The sequence below is a fragment of the Camelus bactrianus genome, chromosome 16 (genome assembly GCF_048773025.1).
Source record: "Camelus bactrianus isolate YW-2024 breed Bactrian camel chromosome 16, ASM4877302v1, whole genome shotgun sequence".
Taxonomy (NCBI): domain Eukaryota; kingdom Metazoa; phylum Chordata; class Mammalia; order Artiodactyla; family Camelidae; genus Camelus; species Camelus bactrianus.
This window is the reverse complement of record NC_133554.1, coordinates 4,639,037-4,658,243: the sequence shown is the minus strand read 5'-3', so window position 1 is coordinate 4,658,243 and position 19,207 is coordinate 4,639,037. Positions and strand designations below refer to the sequence as shown.

The following is a 19,207-nucleotide window of genomic DNA, read 5'->3' as shown; positions in this document are numbered from 1 at the left end:
AGGAAACAGGCCATTTTATAGTGCCCAACCAGCAGGTGTACAGAAACTTTCTTTTTTTGAGGTCAGTTCCCATAGTCTGTGAAGACCTGAGCTCTAAGCAGAGGCGTCAGACAAGAAGGTCCGCTGTCAAACCCACTGCCCTCACCGCTGTCCCACTTGTGGCAGACACGCTTAATCAATCGTGCTTTTCCTTGGGGATCCTGGATGATCTAGGCTCTTCCTCAGTGTAGCCCTTAAGCAGCCTCTACCTCTCAACCCAAACTACCGCTGAGGATGAAACTGGACGGTCCTACCAATAACTCGATACTTTTTGAGAAGCAGTAAGAGCTTTGTTAGAGTAACCCTCATTATTTACCTTCAAGGTTAGTGTCCCAACCTTCCCCCGAATAAGGAATTGCAGATTTCTTTCTATAGCCATAGCAGCCATGGCCTGAGAAAAGTCCTTAAGAACTCTGATTCTCAAGGGCTTGGGTGCATCACGGCTGCCGGTTAATGAGAAACCCTTGTCTTCTGCTTATTCTCGCCATCAAAAAACCATGAAAATTTATTTCCTTACAATTATCTTTCTAATCATTGAGGATTGGAATTTTTTCCCGTATATAAATTAGAAGCACAGACTAGACTATCCTGCAGGCCTCTTCCCATTCTGACAGTCCAGTAGTCTACGATCACTTCTGCGCTGACTGTTTCAAAGCCTAAATTCATGGAGGAGTGTTAGCGTGGCTCATCCCTCTCACCCTGTGTACACCCCTCTCCAGCCCAGATGGCAGCTCAGCCATCACCAAAAGGACTTGAGCCCCAGCGTGGACGAATTTCCCTCCTGTCACTCATTTCCCCTAAACCCCAAGATGCTTCCACCCCTGGCTTTCACTCTACCCTCATAAACAACCCAGCCTCATTTTACAAGGACCCCTTCACCTCATCTGCTATTTCTAGCCTTTCTCCGTAAAGACTTTTCCTCAAACTAACCAAATTATTTTTTCTTAGTGAGTATTCCCACCTGTAACTTCTCAGCAGAGAACACCTTATGCAGGGGGAAGAACAATCTCCTGAGCGCCTCTCAGCAGGAATTACTAGCTCTAACCAAGCCACATGCTTCACCTCCCCTGCACGCCCCTTAATAACTCCCACCTGGGCCTCTGCACTTTCCACTGCCTCCTCCCCAAGGAAGCCTGTCTAAATCTGCCATCTCTTGGCTTCTCCAAAACCCAATTCAAAACCCCTGACAGAAAGTTGAGTCAGACCTACCCCCACCCCTGTTTGCTGGCCACTCCCTATTCTGAAACCCGCCAGCGGGGCTGATTCACATGCGCACTTCTATACATTCATCTGTGTGTGTCATCTCTTCAGTTAGATTGCAGGCTATATGCTTCATGGCATTTATGATTGATCCATAAAGCCCTTGCTTACCAAGATTCACTGGGTGCATTTAGGTCACGCTGATACCTGGGGTGCAGACAGAGGCACCCAGAGGCGATCTGCACAGATACGCACTTTGTCCCACTCCCCTCTCTTTCAAAAACCAAAACTGATGGGCAAGCTCTAGTGTTAGAAGGAGCCATCATGATGCTGAGTGACAACCCTGAAGGTCTCCAGGACCCTGTGACCGCCACCAGCTAAAGAAATCAGTGCTGTCTTTCCACATTGCAGATTCTCCTCATGAACCAGGAAGTCGGTGCAGCAGAGCTGGATTTTCTGCTTCGCTCTCCAGTGCAGACAGGCATCCCCAGTCCCGTGGAGTTCCTCTCCCGTCAGGCCTGGGGTGGCATCAAGGTCAGTGCCAGTCCCTAGGGAACAAAAAGTCAAGTCCTCCTCTCCTGGAGTTCTCTCCTGGCACTTGTCCCAGGAAGTCAGCAGGACTCTTGTGGGGGCTCACCATGAGCTGTGTTAACATCAGTGCGCCCCTCGGCCTGCACCCCTACAGCAGAGCTCCCCTTCCCGGGCCTCCTGGGAAGGCCTGGCAGAGGAGGAGCAGGTGCGTGCTCATCTGAGGGCTCTGCCTCCGGGATGCAAGGGAACAGCAGCATCCTGTGGGTGTCTCTGACTCGGCTGCCACGCACGGGGCTGGGGCGCGGGCTCCTCTGCGGGGCCCTGGGCTGGGTGCAGAGGCTGCGCTGGCACTTCCACGAAACGGGCAGATGCCAGGGCTCTGCCCAGGCATCCGTCTCCATGGGAATCGTGACAGCCTCAAGGCAGGGGACTCACTCCAGCCTGGGATTCTCAGCCGTTAATAAGGGCTCACATTTATTGAACACCTTAGAAGTGCATTACCTTACTGTATTCTCATGGTCACCTGGGCAACAGGTATTATTTGTTCCCATTTAACGTATCAGGAAACTGAGGTCATGCCTCTTTTAAGTAGCACATCCGGGAGTTGAGTTCTGGTCTGTCTGGTGGTAAAGCCAGGGTTTTTTTTTTCCGCCTTGTTATTCAGCTTAGTTTAGTTGGATTCTGTGAACATTGACTAGATCACCACTGTGGGCCCTTTCAGCAGGGACCGTGCCTGCATTCACAGGGCCTGACGTGGTGCTGAGCAGTAAGCGTGCACTGGGTGAACACCAGCCCCAGAGTCCAGACTTGCTCCCCAGGTGAGCAGCTGCCCAGTCCCCACCGAGATGAGCCCCCGGCAGGTGTGAGGACCAGCATCGGCACAAAACGAATCTCATTTATGATCTTGCGTTTGTTGTCTTTCATACGTGTTTGGTACCAGGAAGAAGTCTGAGTCTGGAGTAATATGATTGGCTCTGTCTCTCATAATTCTATTTTTTACTGATTTTTTTTGAGATAATGATTATAAGAAATAAGAGATTATCCTTTGTACCTCATTTCCCCCAGAGTCCCGTCTAACATTTCCGTTGCATATATCACATCCAGGAAGTTGACATTGATACAGTTTGCTACTGTCTTCTCATTTCACCTGTGTTTCATGCATATGTGTGTGTGTGTGTGTGTTTAGTTTTATCATGTGAAGATTTGTGTAATCACCACCACAGTCCAGATCCAGAAAACTCCATCTGGTGTATATGTCGCCCCGTTATAGCCATAACAGCCTCCCTGCTCCGATCCCTAATGCCTGGCCACCACGAATCTGTTCTCCATTTGTATAATTTTCTCATTTCAAAGATGTTATATAAATGGAATTACACTGTATGTAACTTTGGGGACTGGCTGCATCACTCAGGGTAACTCCCTTGAGATCCATTCTAGTTGATTTACTTCATAACAAAAGCCCAGCACTTAATCATTTAAATGCATGCTGTCCTCTTCAAAGGAGTCATCCTGGGAAATTTGAGGCTAATTTCATTCATGCTACCATTGCCCAAAATGTTTTTCTAACTTTTTTTTTTTTTTTTCAGAGTCTGTAGCTCTTCTTTTAATCATCTTTAGGGCTATTATCTAAATCAAGAGTCACCAAACTTTTTCTGTACAGGGCCACAAAGAAAGTGTTTAGGCTTTGAGGGCCAGACTCCATCACAACAATTCAGCTCCTCCAGGGTTGCACACAGTAGGTAAGCACGTGGAAATGGCTGAGTTCCAATAAAACTTTATTTACAAACGCAGGTGGTGGGCCAGATTGTCCCTGAAAGCTGCAGTTTGCTAATCGCCAATCTTAATAATAAAGGTGTGACTTGAATTTTATATATTAACTTCATCTATCATTGTGAAGCCCATCCGGCAGATGAGAAGGGGAGTAACATGTTGAGAGAGAAACTAGGGGGCGCACCATTCATGACACCAGTCAAAACCACAAAGTTACAAAATGCCTAAGACTGATTACAGTAAGTGCAGACCATCTGTGTGGAAAACCATCGGCCTTTCAAGGCTACATAAGACAAGACATGAATGAAGAGACACACTCTAGATCAGCACTGTCCAAAAGAAATGTAATGCATGTCACACGTCATTTAAATTTTTCTATTAGCCACATTAAAAATGCAAAATGAAAAAAATATAAAATTAAATGAATGAAAGAAATTTTAATAATGTATTTTCTTTAACCTAATATGGCCAAAATATTACCATTTTAATATGTAGTTGCTACAAAAATCATTAATGAGATATTTCACTTTTTTGTAATAAATCTGAATTCTGATGTGTATTCCCTTACAGCACATCTCAATTCAGATACTAAATCTTCATCAGAAATACTTGATTTGAATTTAGATTTTATAAAATTTAGAGTTAAAAGAGTTGATTCATATACCCAAATTGTTTCAAGCTTATTTAATGGTTCTCAAATTACTAAAGCAAATTCCAGTTTCTAAACTTAAATTTTAAAATAATTAAAAGTAAATACAAATAAAAATCCTGTGTTGCAGTCACAATGGCCATGTTTCATTAGCTCAGTACTCACAGTGGTCGGTGCTGCCTTGCTGGACCGTACAGCCCCAGAGTGTGAGGATAATGACTCACAGTCTGACGCCCTTATGGGAGATAAATTCTGGAAAGCACTTCTGAATGAGCCCATTTGCAGAACTGGAGCAGCAATGGACAGGAACTAGTGAACACAGGCTCTGGAGTCAAGACATCCCTGGGTGTAAGTTCAAGTTTGAGTGTGTGTGGTCTGTGACATGTGGTCTGAGACATTGTTTCCTTATTTGCAGGATGGCTCCCCCCACACCTTCCTCACAGGGCTCTGTGGACACATCAACGCCCAGTCAGTGGAAGCTGATTGTGGTCGTGGTTGTGGCCGCTGTATCTGTCTCCCAGCACTGCCTTAACAAAGCGCCACGAGCCGGGTGGCTTAAAACAGACATTTATCCCCTCAGAGTCTTGGAGGCTAGACGTCTGAAATTAAGGTGTTAGCAGGTTATGCTCCCCCCTAAAACCTCAAGAAGATCCTTTCTTGCCTCTTCCAGCCTCTGGTATCTCCAGACATTCCTTGATTTGTGGCAGCCTCCCCCCACCCTCTGCCTCCGTCTCCATGGTCCTTTCACGGTCACCCTCCCTCTGTGTGTCTCTGCGTCTCTTCTCTTCTCATAAGAACATCAGTCATCTTGGATCAGGGCCCACCCTACTGACCTCATCTTGACTTGATCACATCTGCAAAGAGCCTGCTTCCAAATAAGGTCCCCTTCGCAAATCTGGGAGGTTAGCTCTTTAACATACCTTCTGGGGGGACACGATCCGCTTCCCACAGTTACGATTATTAATTTCCCGCCTGTAAGGTGTACATACACTGCGGCTGACAGGGTCGTGCCTGATGGAGTCTGCCCAAGGAAGGAAGAACTTTGAGGAACTGTGAGTCGCCCAGTTGGGCCGCGTCCAGTTGTCTTTCTCTGCCTTGTCCCCTAAAGCCCTCTGCAGCAAAAGCCATAGAGAGGAAGTGATTCAAAAGCGCTCTTTACTGCTTTCAATTTACGGAGCTCAATTCAAAAGCTACTGTGCAATTTGGTTTCTTTCCTCTTCTCACAAAATGGATTGTTTGCTTTGCTTTGCTTCACTCTGCTTTTCTGCTTTGTTTTGTGGGCAAAGCTCATCTGGCTGTTCAAAGGCTTTTGCGAACAAGTGAAGCTCTATTTCTCTCTCTCTGAGTTTTGTTATGTGGAGCCGCACAGTCCAGCCCCATCAAACCAGGCGCATCCGGGCCGTGAGCAGGTGCCACACCACGCAGAGTGCGTGCCTGGTGCTGTGCCTTTGACGAGTACTCTTTTTAAGTGTTCGGTTGGATTTTTGCCTAAAGAAACAAAAGTACAATTGAATGGGACATGATAAAACAAAATATTTTAAAAACATCCAGTCTGATGAGGAAGATTGATTGTCTTGTCTCCCCAGAAGAACTAATGAGCAGGTAATGAATGAACTCTGTAATAAAACACTGCTTTTATTCGTAGCCTCTGTAAGGATTTATAAAGTCTCATCAAATGTTGAAGTTTAAGGTGATGGGCATGTTCTGTCCTTCACTGGAAAATCTCATCAGCAGTGCACGGCGCTGTTAGCCTTTGGAAAGGGCCCTCACTCCTCCTCCGGATGCCCATTTAGCACAGCTGTACTTTGCTGCACCATCCGATGTAATTAGGTTAATTAGTCATTTCCATTTAGCTTATTAGAAGGCTAGAAATCCCTTTCCCTCATTTGGAAGATTAAATGTTGCAATTGTGTTCAACCCAGAGCCTCAAGAAAGCGGGTTTCAGATGCAGCCATGGCAGCTGGGAGCCCTGATCATGGTGTAATTTCCGCAGTTTTGTGGTGACACCAGAGGGGGTAATGGGACTGCAGGAGGGTTAATGGCGACACAAGCTGGGAAGAGGGGCTAAAATGCCTCTGAAAAGAAGATGAGGGTTCATTCCTCGGCACAGAGAGAAATAATTACCGCGGCTGCAGCATTGCTTAGCCTGTCAAGGGTCCTCCTGCTGGCTGCCCAGCTGTCAAACTTTATTAATGGAGCGTTTCGGAAGTGCTGGCCGCCCCTAGGCCCAAGGCACACAAAGATGGCTCAGAAAGCTCTTGCCCGCAGGGAACTCTCGGTCTTGCGGGAGTGACAGACTAGCACACCAGCGACTGCAATTCGGTAGCTAGAAGAGCTTCCGGAAAGCACCGGGAGGGGCTCGGCAGTCGGCAGAGCGCTCGCATCTGCGTTAGAGCGTGGACCACGTGGACAATGATGACTCAGCCTCATTTTCCAAATGAGAAAATCAAAGCCCACAAGGGTTTGAAAACGGACTCCAAGCCACTCTCGCCCCCTGGCGCCCCCTGGCGCCCCCTCCGCCGCCCACACACCACTCCGCGCCGCTTCTCACGAGAGTGGCAGGTGTGTTCCCTGCTCTTCGCGGTCAGGGTGAAGACTGCAGGCCACGGAGCCCACCTGAAGAGGCACATAAAGACAGGACGTGTTGTCCACGTGGGAGAAGAGCCAGGACGAGCCCAGGTCATGTGTCTGTGTCCTTCTCCAGCCCGACCTTCTCCTTGTCGCGCTTCAGACTCCTCCACGCAGTCACCCTGACGCATCAGGCCCCACGCTCTCCCTACTCCGGACTTTGGCTCCTGTAGGTCTTTCCCGGTAAAATGCCCTTCCCTCCTCTCTGCCTCTCTCTCTGCCGGGCAGAATTCTACACGCCTACTAAGTCCTCCCTCATCGCTTTCTCTTGAACTTGGGATGGTAAGCTCCTCGAAAACCCGTGTGTTTTTGTTCATCTTTGTATTCCCAAGTACCTGGCATGTCGTCAGCATCCAGTAAATATCAAATGAATGAATGAATGAATGATCTCAAATAACTAGAATGTACAAGTTCCTTAAAATTCATGGCACTGTGGTGGGTGCTTTGGACACAGTCTTTTAATCTCGTTGGAGAGAACAGACACACAGGCAGAGCTGGGCAGTCCTGGAACGGCTGCAGGTGACCGGGTGTCTGAGTTGAGTGGTGATTATGGAGCCCTCTGAAGAAACAGGACGGACCCCCGCCCAAAATGCGGCGCCGCTGTCCAGACTGATGAAGCCTCGCATGTACCTGGAGGGTAGAGAAAGTCTGTTACTCACATTGTGAGACTTTCTGGGCGGAGCAGGGGAGCTCCAAGCAGTCTGAAAATGGCTTGAGAGAGCCAGGAAGCCCGGGGCTTGTATGGGAGTTGGGGGAGGGGAGGCAGGGGCTGGCGTGGCACAACCTCCCCCCAGCACCAAAGCGGGGAGGAGCCAGGCCTCCCTGTCAGCTTGCCCCCTATGTGGAGCTGAAGAGGGAGGGGGAGGGGTGCGCTGAAAAGCGATCAGCAGTCAAACAGCCAAAAAGTGAGTCCGTCTCTTTATTAAAGACATCAGCCAACTCAGTGAGCAGTTCTGAATGGTCCACAAAGGAAGGGTTGGGAGGGCTGTGGGTTCTGGGTTGGAGATGACGGACGTGGGGGCGTTCACTGACTTTGGACAGGACTTTAACAGCTTATGGAACCTTAACACACAATCATGACCAGCACAAGGAAAGAAAGGAGTGGAAGCTGGTGGAGAAGAAAACAGGACCTCTCACGGTGACAGTGGTGTGAATGAGGCACTGGGGTGGGCACTCTTCCAGGGCCGAGGGCAGGCCCACGAGGACAGAGTAGGACGGCAGGAGGCCACCTGGCTGACCGGGCGGATTGGGGGGAAGCCCGAAATGAGGAGATTTAATTCACAGGCTATGCATTTGGACTTAATCCTTATGGAAGCAGGCGACACATGGAAATTTTAGAGTTGGCATTATCACAAAGACAAATGATCCTAGAGACACTTTGAGAGAGAAACTGACAGGCGTTGCTGGCAGCATGAGTACAGGAAGGAAAGGGAGGAGCCAGAGACACAGGGGTCCCGGCTCCATAACCAGGACAGTCACGCATCCCCTCTGTCCCTCTCTCCCTGCGGGGCCCTCCGGGCAGCGGCTGCCCAGGCTCTCCTGCTGATTGTATGCCAGGCACCTTATTTGCTAACCTTGCGTACTAAGGGGGCAGTTTACTGAAGGCGAGCTGATCAAAACCCTTGCTCTTCCTTGCATTCACCTGGGGGAAGACACAGGTCTCCAGGAAAGATATAAATAAGACAGAGTTATGTCTGTAACACCATCTTGCCCCCCTACCCTATGTAAATGACAGCTTTCTGGAGAAATTGCATGTCAGAGCAAAATTCCTTGAAAATTTTCAGGCACTTTCCTCAATGGAAGAATTCTGTAATCTGGATCGGGACATTGAGGGATCTGCCAAGACCTGGAAGAAGTTTGTGGAATCAGAATGTCCTGAGAAGGAGAAGCTCCCCCAGGAGTGGAAGAGCAAGACAGCCCTGCAGCGCCTCTGCGTGCTGAGAGCCCTGCGGCCCGACCGGATGACCTACGCCCTGCGGTAGGCGCGGACGTGGGGGCGGGCGGGCGGGCCGGTCTCCGCGTGGCCACGCTCCCCAGTCTGCGTGCACGGGCCACGCGTTTATAGTAATGGGGGCCTTTGTACCAACGTCCAGAATCCCATGAGGCCCATTGCTCTGTCTCCTCCACGTATTTTCTTCATAACTAAGCGAACCGTTTGGAAACAGGTACTCATCAGTACCAGCATCGGGAAGGATACTGATCCATCCAAGGTGGCAGGAGACGGTGGGACCCAGAGAACAGAGGGAAGGCTTATTCTTGGCAGGAAGAACATCCTTTTCATCACAAAGAAGAGAGAGAGAGAGATGGGTGTGGCTGTAGTTGAGGATTTTGTCTGATGACTTCTGTTTGCTCTGAGAAATAGGAAGCAAGACTATCGTTGAGTTTGTGTGACAGGTGAAGTGGCAGGGTTGAAGATTTGAGGAGAGTGCAGAAGGCATGAAATAGGACCTGTGAAAAATGGAAGAAGGCTGACCAGGGGAACTCAAAGGGTTCCCAGTGGCACTGAGGGCCCACCTGTTAAGACCCTGTGTTTGTATGGCACAGTCCGCACCATTGAATGGTCTTCTGCAGCACATCCAACAGCCCTGGGGTAGATTCAGAGTTAAGCTGATCCGGAGCATGGGTCGTTCCAAGTTGGTGTGTTGGAATAAGAGTTAGGGAGGTCTGAGGTATTGGCAAGAGAATGATTCGAAGTCATAGGCCAGGCAGTCTGGAGAGACAGTGATTAGTCTGGGGCTGGAGGGTAGGAACAGGAATTACCTAAATAGGCGTGAGAAGTCTTATTGGCAGGATTTAAATGTTCTAAAACTGGATTATGATGAAGAGCATACAATTCTGTGAACTTATTAAAAAGTATTAAATAGTATATTAAAATGAGTGAATTTTATGATACGTCAATTGTATCTCAAGAAAGTTCTTTTTAAAAAAGAAGTTACAGGCCATCGAGTATATGCTGGATTGAATAAGACTTGTAGTGACAAGAAAAAGGGGACTGTTTAAAAAAAAACAGGGAGGCCAAGATACTGAAAATCCTGCATTTGTGGCATCAATAAAGGCAAAGAATAAGTGAAGTAAGGGTAGATGACTAAAAAGAACCGTAAGGAGAGAAGGTTTTGGTGGGGTGTTTCCATTTATGGTTTCAGACATAGAAAAGGTTTCCAAGTAAAGACAAGGTTGAGGGTTTGGCCAAGGAATCAGGTGGTTGATGTGGGGACGAAATGAAGATTGTTGAGAATCTGGATTGTCCACGTGATGCTGGTGTCACTCAGGCTGGTGGAGTGACAGTCCCTGAGCCAAGAGTCCACGTGATCAGTGAATGAGTACGGTGACCAAAGGAGTCGTAGATGACACTGATGTGCAGGGGTCGTGGGGGACACAGCCAGGGCACATGAGCCTCAGTGGAGCCACAGGAGCGGGGACGTAAAGATTTAGAAGTCATTGTCACCTGTGAGCAGGACCGTGATCCACCACCCAGTCCTGAGACGTGGCAAGTGTAGGAGGATGAGCCCAGCTGAGGCAGCTACAGGGAAAAAGTGTCCTTGGAGGAGAGTGACGGCCAAGAGGCGGGCCACAAGGTCAGTAAGTGGTTGCAGCTGGAAGGTTCTGCGCAGCGTGAAATGGACATGGAAAAGGAGCGTTGGTAAGTGGCGTGAAATGAAAGGAAGCACAGAGCAGGAGAGAGCGTAAGGGGAGAGGTGCCTGGGGACCTTAAATCGTGGATGGGGACAGAGGGTCATCGGGCGACGAAGTGAGTGGTTCTTAGCTGCCTGCAAGCTTTCGGAAGCATTGCTCCTTGCAGTCTTCTGAGGGAGGGTGGTGATGTAACAGGACATCCAGGCTTCACGGAGGAGTTGGAGGTGGCCTGGATGGAGGGATGCAGAAGGAGCCCTGATCTGGGGGAGCAGGTGCACAACTAAACACAGGTCTTAGGTGTTCACTTCATCAGTGAGTGGTGTGTGGTGTTGGTCCTCGTGCTGAGGCTGGCTACCAAGCCCGTGACCTTGAGTACATCCTTCGGTGACAGGAACCTCTGTTTCTCAAATGTTCTTATTCTGTGACTGATGTACAGACACGTGCCTTTGTTTTTCTGGCAGAGATTTTATTGAGGAGACGTTAGGAAGCAAATACGTGGTGGGAAGAGCACTAGACTTTGCAACGTCTTTCGAAGAATCGGGACCAGCCACTCCCATGTTTTTTATCCTGTCTCCGGGGGTGGACCCACTGAAGGATGTGGAAAATCAAGGTGAGAAAACCTCATCCCGGAGCCAAGCCTGCGCCAGCCCCATGCACTGTCACCTGCGTCTGGCGGTTTCTCTTTCCCTGATTCAAGGCTCATTTTACGATGCTCGATATTTGCTAACCATACAGAAATCAGAGTCATTGCTGACCCAGCACCAGGGGATCATGGCCAGAGGGAGGTCTGCTCTGGGCTATAAGATGGAATCCACAGCAGATGGTGCATGAGGAGACCTTGTCCCACCACGCACTCACCCACCTTTCCCCTACCATAGCTGGAGCAGTGGTTCTGAAGTAAAAGTCCGATCTTTCACAGGCTCCTCTTGCCTTCACGATAAAGTCCAGACTCCTCAGCGTGCCTTACAGGGAGCTTCGCCCTCCAGCCCCTCCCTTCTTCTGCAGCCTCCTCAACATTATTAGTTTCCTGTTGCTGCTGGAGCAAACTATCACAAACTCAGAGGCTTCAAACAGCCCTCGTGATTATTTTACAGTTCTGGAGGTCAGAGGTCACAAAGGGCCTTATTGTCTCCCTCTTTTTCCCATAAGGACCCCATGATTATATCAGGCCCATTCATGTAACCCAGGATAATCTCCCCAGCACGGGGTCTTTAATTTAATCGCGCCTTGTAGGGTTCATTTTGCTGTGTGCACTCACATGTATTCACAGATTCTGGGAATTCATACACGGACATCCTTGGGAGCTCGTTATTCTGCCTGCATTTCCCTACTCCTTCTTTCTCTCTCTATGTGGAAGCCATTACATTCTCCCAAGCACTCAGTTTGTCCTCTGGCATCGCCTTCACCAGACTACCTTCTACTCATCCTTCAGACGTGAATTTCCATGCCACCTCCTCCAGGAACCCCTCCTTGACTTCCAGGGTACTAGGTTTCCCTCCCATGTGCTCCCAGAGCGTCCTTCTATCTGTGTATCACACTGTAATTGTCTAGTGACTGTGGTGTCTTCACGTGAGTGTGAGAGCTCCTTGGGAATAGCTGTCCTTTCCACCACTGTGCCCCCAGTCTCAGGCACTGTGCTGTCCATGTTGTAGGCACTCTGTAAGCAAAAGTTAAATGAAGGAGTGAGCAGATGAATGACTCATCAAAACTGTAAAACTAGCAAAACTATAGCATGTTACAAAGTTAAGTAAAGACTCAATGGGAAAACTCTAATTCAAAAAGACACACGCACCCCAATGTTTATAGCAGCACTATTTACAGTAGCCAAGACATGGGAGCAACCTAAATGTCCATCCACAGATGACTGAATAAAGAAGATGTGGTATAGATATATGCAATGGAACACTACTCAGCCATAAAAAAGAATGAAAGAATGCCATTTGCAGCAATATGGATGGACCTAGAGATTATCATACCAAGATTATCATACTAAGTTAAGTAGGTCAGACAGAGAAAGACAAATACCGTATGATATCACTTCTATGTGGAATCTGAATAAAAATGAGACAAATGAAATTTACAGAACAGAAATAGACTCCCATACATAGAAAACAAGCTTATGGTTACCAAAAGGGAAAGTAGTAAGGGAAAGACAAATGAGGAATTTGGGATTAGCAGATACACACTACTTTATATAACACAGATGAAAAAACAAGGTCCCACTGTACAGCACAGGGAACTCTATTCAATATCTTGTAATAGCCTATAATGAAAAAGAATATGTATGTGTGTAACTGAATCACTATGCTGTACATCAGAAACTAACACAACATTGTAAATCAACTACATCAATTTTTAAAACTCTTTTTAAAAAATTACTTCATCTGTTTAACAAAAAGTGAAAAAAAAAAGACTCAATGAGTTTTTATCGAGCCAGATCCTTATAGGTAAGAATCCAGACCACGTAATACACCACCACAAGCAGTCTGTTATTCTGTATGCAGTGAGAGGAATGTGCACCATATGCCTGGTATGTGGCTGTAAAGAATAGGATCTGTATAAGGAAGAGAATTATCTTATTAACTAATTTAATGTACGTTTTTGCAATCTCTTAAAAAGTTCAAATAGCATTTTTTTTAAATACCAATAATAACTAATTTAAAATGAAAAGCAGCAGTTCCAAGCGCCAGCCCTTCCCATACCCGGTCCCCCCGCCCGGACACTGTGCTTTTGCCCATTTCTGGATTTATTCCTTCTGATAGTTACTTCTCTATTTGTTACTAATAATTTATATCACGATTTCTGAATTTATCAGTTTTCAGTATCTATTTATTCCCTGATAAGAAAAATAAGAATTTAGCTCCCATTACCGCCAACCAGGACTTTCTGTTTTCTCCTAAATTTTTAACAGCTTTGCTGAGATATAATTCACATACCATACAATTTGCCCATTTAAAGTATACAATTAAAATTTGTTAATATTTTCACACAGCTGTGCAACTATCACCACAATCTAATTTTAGAAAAAGTTTGTCTCCCCAAAAAATAACGCTGTATCTATTAGCAATCACTCCCTATTCCATCCCATCACCTCCTCAGCCCAAGTCACCACCAGTTTACTTCCTGTCTCTAAAGATTTGCCTTTTTTGGACATTTCCTATAAATGAAATCATGTGGTCTTTTGTGGCTGACTTCTTTCACTTAGCACGTGTTCAGGGTTCATCCACGTTGTAGCACATGTCAAAACTTCGTTCCTTTTCATGGCTATATAATATTTCATCGTGTGGTTACCCCACGTTGTATGTATTCATTCATCACTTGATGGATATTTGGGCTCATCTCTTCTGACAATTGAGAACAATGCTGCTTTGAACATCACTGTACAAGTTTTCACGTGGACATGTTTTCAATTCTCTTGAATATTTACCTACGAATAAAATTTCTGGGTCACATGATAACTCTATATTTAACTTTCTGAGAAATTGCCAGTTTTTGAAAACAGCTGCACCATTTTACATTCCCACTCACAGTGTATGAGGGTTCTTATTTCTCCCTATCCTCATCAACACCTTTATTGTCTGCTTTTAACTAGTCATCACTCAGTATCCGCAGGGGGTTGGCTCCACGAACCCCCACATATACCAAAATCTGTGGTTGCCCAAGTCCCTTATATAAAGTGGTGTGGTACAGTGAATACAGTCGGCCCTCCATAACCATGCTTATAAAGCCCGTGAATATGGAGGACAACTGTGTATTTTTTGAAAACAATCCTCATAGAAGTGCAGTTCAAACCTGTGTGTTTCAAAGGTCAGCTGTACGGCTGCCATAGTTGGTAGGAAGCAGGGGCTCGTTGCGGTCTGAATTTGTATTTCTGAAATGATTTTAACAGCTTTTCGTGAGCTTATTGGCTGTCAGTGTGTCTTCTTTAGAAAAATGTCTACTCAAATTCTTTGCCTATTTTTCAAAAATTGGGTCATCGTTTTATCATTCAGTCGTGTTTTATTGTTCAGTTGTGTTTTTTTATATATTCTGGATACAAGCTCCTTATCAGATACTAGATTTGTAAATATTTTATTCCACGCTGAGCATTGTCTTTTCACTTTTTTAATGGTGTCCTCTGAAGTACAAAACTTTTAAATTTTTTAAGTCCAACTGTTTTTTTTTTTTTTTTAGTTACTTGTGCTTTGATATTGTATCTAAAAAAAAAACCACTGTCAAACTAAGATCACAAAAATTTACTCTCCTATGCATTCTTCCAAGAGTTTCATAGTTTGGCTATTCCATTAAGGTCCACGATCCACTTTAGGTTAATTTCTGTGTGCGGTACAAGAACGGGTCCAACCTCATCCTTTCACATGTGCATATCCAGTTGTTGGCATCATTTGTTGAAAAGAGCATTCTTCTCTGACTGAATTTCCCTGCCCCCCTGTTGAAAATCAATTGACCATAAATGTAAGAGTTTATTTCTGGCCCTTAATTCTATCCCATTGATCTTCACATCTATTTGTACATTGGTAACAGTCTTGATTACTGTAGCTTTGTATTAATTTATGAAATCAGGAAGTGTGAGTCCATGAAATTTGTTCTTTTTCAAGATTGTTTGGACTAGTGTGACTCTCTTGCATTTCCATTTAAGTTAGGATTTAGAATTTCTGTTTTTTTCTTTTAAATTACTGGGATTTTAATAGGGATCAAATTGAATAATGTTGATCAATCTGAGTATAACTGTCTTAACATTATTAAGTCTTCTGATCCATCAACACAGAATGTCTTTCTATTTATTTAGGCACTCTTTAATTTCTTTTAACAGTATTTTGTAGTTTTTGTACAAGTCTTGCATTTAAAAAAATTTATTCCTAAGTATTTTATTCTTTTTTGATTCTGTTATAAAGAAAATTGTTTCTTTGATTTCATTTTTGGAATGGTCACTGCTAGTGATTTTTGTGTGCTTTTATATATTGATCATCTATCCTGCAACCTTGCTGAAATTGTTTATTGGTTCTAATAATTTTTAGTGATTTTCTTAGGATTTTCTAGATACAAGATTATGTCATCTCTGAAGAGAGATAGTTTTACTTCTTCCTTTCCAATCTGGATGCCCTTTTCTTTCTTTTTCTTGCCTAATTGCCCTGGCTAAAATTTCCAGTATAATATTAACTACAAACGCCAAGTTTAGACATCTTTGTCTTATTTCTGATCTTAGGGGAAAATCATTCCATATTCACTGTTAAGTATGATGTCAGCTGTGGGTTTTTTGTAGATGCCCTTTATCAGATTGAGGAAGTTGCCTTCTCTTCCCAGTTTGTTGAATTTTTTTCTTTTTTGTCATGAAATGGTGTTGGATTTTCTCAAGTGCTTTTATTGCATCCACTGATATGATAATATTATCTTGTCCTTTATTCTATTAATATAGTACATTACATTAATTGATTTTTGTAAGTTAAACCTACCTTGCACTCCTGGGATCCCACTTGGTCCTGGTATATAATCCTTTTTGTATGTTGCTGGATTCAACTTGGCGATGCATAGCTGAGGGTTTTTACAACTATATTCCTAAGGGATATTTACCTGTTTTCTCTCCTTGTAATGTCTTTATCGGATTTGGGTATCAGGGTAAGTCTAGTAATCTATACATCAGAGTGAGTTGGGAAGTATTCCTTCCTCTTCTATTTTTTTTTTTTTTATATTTTGTCAGAGATTGGTATTAATTCTTCATGAATGTTTGCTGGAATTCAGTGGTGAAGCCACCTGAGCCTGAGCTTTTCTTAGTGGGAATTTTTTAAATTACTAGTTCAGTCACTTCACTTGTTACAGATCTACTCAGATTTTCTATTTCTCCTGAGTCAGTTTTAGTCATTTGTTTCTTTTTAGGAATTAGTCTATTTCATCTAAATTATCTAAATTGTTGGCAAATACCTCCCAAACTTTTATGTCTATATTAAAATGTTTGGTTCCTCTATTTACTATGTTCACTTAAATACTATTAGTAAAGCAATTTTTTATTCCATGAATTTTAGATAATTTCTCTTGACTTCCCTCTGTGTAAGCTGAGGCATCCATATTCCAACTTACATCAGCTATGCTTTTATTTTTACATAGTCAGGGATGAATATATATTCTACTCTGTTATCATCATTAATTTTACTCTAGTTTAGTCTGTGGGTTAATTTTAATACTTGAAAATGACTTATATCATAAATAATGTATATATTATTCACCGAAGAGGCAAGTAAATGTTGTAGGATTACATTCCCTTTTTTCTGGATCCAGTAATCTCTAGGGGTCTCTCAAAGAAGAACGTTATCAGCATAGAGGTTCAAGGTCATACCAAATTGTAGTTTGATTCACATTTAGATGATCTTCTTGGGTAGCGTTTAGTTCTTCCTGGAGTGTCTATATGCCTTTTCCTTGTTCTAAAGAGAAGAAATACCTGCCGGCTCTACCAGTATTACTGCTGTCTCACACTTCTTACTCGCTGCATACGTGAATGGAATCCACCTTATTCTTCTTGAAAATGCTCTACCTAAAGCCCACCTACATCTTGTTCTAAAAAAGATAAATTGCACTTTAGCCTCCCAGGAGCCTGTCATTCAGGTACTTGTTTTCTTTACCTTCTTATTTAGTCCTGCTGTCTTTGTATCTTATGTCTTGTCTTTTCGATTTTCGCCCTAGTTTTGCTAGCATGAGTCGCCAGAAAAAAACCACGGGATATAAAATTTCTGAATCCTTGGTTGTCTACAAAGACTTCAGTTTTGCCCATGTGTTAGTTTGCTAGTTCTGCTAGGTCCAGAATGATTTTTACTCAGAATGTGTCCACGCTGCTCAGCTCTCCTCTAGAATTCACTTTCATTCACAGGAGGTCGTATGCTAGTAGGGTGCTATTCATCCCTTGTTTCTTTGTTGGTGCCCTGTTTTTCTTCCCTGGAAGCTTTAGGATCATCTCTCTACCTTGTGTTCTGAAATTCCATGAGCTGTGTTAGCTGTGGGTCTTTTTCATTCACCTGCTCGGCACTCAGCATGCCATTTCAAATGGAAGAGTCAGACTTCTCTTTATCTCTGGAAATTTTGCTCTGTCATTTTTGGTAAACATGACCACCATTGATCAAGTTGCTCATGCCTGAAACCTGGGGATCAGTCACCCTAGACTCCTCCTCCACCACCACCACACTCAGTCCTGCTGGTTCTGCCTCCTGGTGTGTTTAAAATCGGTCTAATGTCTGTGTCTCCATCGTGCCTGCCTCGCCTGAGTCAACACACTCTCTCTCACTTGGACTATCACAGTAGCCTCCTAACTCACCCCTGTCCTTCTCCCCTACCTGCAGTCTTTGACCTCTCTGCAGCCAAACTCATCTTACAAATCTCAAATCTGATTGCATCACTCTCCTGCTTAAGTCTCTCTGGTGGCTCCCCATTGTTCTTAAGGCAAAGGTACAATACTATTAACATGGTCTCTGTGACCTGTGTGGCCTGGCCTTTCCGTTCAGCCTTGCATCTTACCTTCCCCAAAACTCACTCTACTCCTGCCACGTAGCTCTTTTAGAGCCTCCATCATGAGCCTTCCTGACCCAGGGCATTTGCACAAGCATCTCCCTTTATCTGAAACACTTCTCCCCAACTCTCCAGTCCAGTGCCTGCTCATCCTGCACAGGTCCGCTTCCCTGACCTTCTCCCCCCGCAAGACCATTTGGTTCCCGAGGATACACATATTTGCTTCAGAGCATTTAATACAATTCTAATTAAATCCTTCTTTTATCGTTTTAACTTATGTTTCCCTTTTTGTCACTAAGATCCCTGAGGTCCAAGACCATGTCATCTTGTCCATCATTTCGTTACCAGTGTCTAAATTCATACCTAGTACAGAGAGGTGCTCAGTAAATATCGGTTGAATGAATTAACAAACAAATGAATGAATAACATAAGAACTGTTATCATCGCTAAGTTATTCCCGAATTTCACCCTTTTATAGAGTTCAGTATCCCTTCTGTCCCCTGGAGGTTTTATTCCTTTCATATTGACAACTCTAGTCTTCTTATTTTTATCCAATATTTTCCCTTTTGGAAGCTTTTATATACCCTGTTTATGAGCAATTTCCTACTGTTCTCTGCCAGTTGACCTCCAACTATTCCATCATGTAGTTTGAAGCTTTCTTGTCATTCCAGGCGAGCTGACCTGTCCCTGAACCATATTGGTTATTTGTCTCTGAATGCATTATCCTAACCCTGCCCTTGGCTTAATCTTAACGTGCATTTCCTTACCAGAGGCGATCCTGCTGTACATCAGCTAGCGGTTACTTTCTCGCTCGCTCCCTCCCTCCCTGCCTCCTTGATGGTTCGAGTCACTTTCTCAGGCACCTATTTAGGACATACACTGTGGTGACATCATGTTTTCCATATCTTGGATCTAATCATTTTGCCTGATGGACTCCTGTTCTTAAGTTTGGAATCCACATGATTGACTCGAACGCTTTCCCCGATTTCCCCTAACCCCCGCTTATTAAGGGAACTTACTGTCTCTGTGCTTGGGCAGAGTCTGTGCTCAGACAGTTCACTGTTCTGCTCCACGTAGACTCTTCCAGTGCTTGGCATCCTTTCCCATCTTTGAGTGTGTGGCTTATGCTCTTAACTCCTTCATTTCTCTGTCCCTTTGTTTCATCACGGCAGCTCTTCATAGCGAGCAGGGTTTAAAACCCTGAGAGTCAGATGGAAGAATTTGCTCCCCCATCCTCATGCCACCCCTTCTCCCGAAATGCATGAACCT

The 19,207-nt window shown here is 44.7% G+C and overlaps 1 protein-coding gene across 3 annotated transcripts in view; it reads left to right on the top strand.

Annotated features, from left to right (window-relative positions):
• Positions 1-19,207, top strand: part of DNAH9 (dynein axonemal heavy chain 9) — a 276,427-nt gene that overhangs the window by 230,288 nt on the left and 26,932 nt on the right. For 2 of the 3 annotated variants that reach the window (XM_074342145.1, XM_074342146.1), the window contains 3 exons: positions 1,651-1,773; positions 8,602-8,795; positions 10,912-11,060. In XM_074342145.1, coding sequence (XP_074198246.1) covers positions 1,651-1,773; positions 8,602-8,795; positions 10,912-11,060 — 466 coding nt within the window. Of the gene's footprint in view, positions 1-1,650; positions 1,774-5,168; positions 5,242-8,601; positions 8,796-10,911; positions 11,061-19,207 lie in introns of those variants that run through there. The other variant, XR_012499359.1, reaches the window with a different exon arrangement.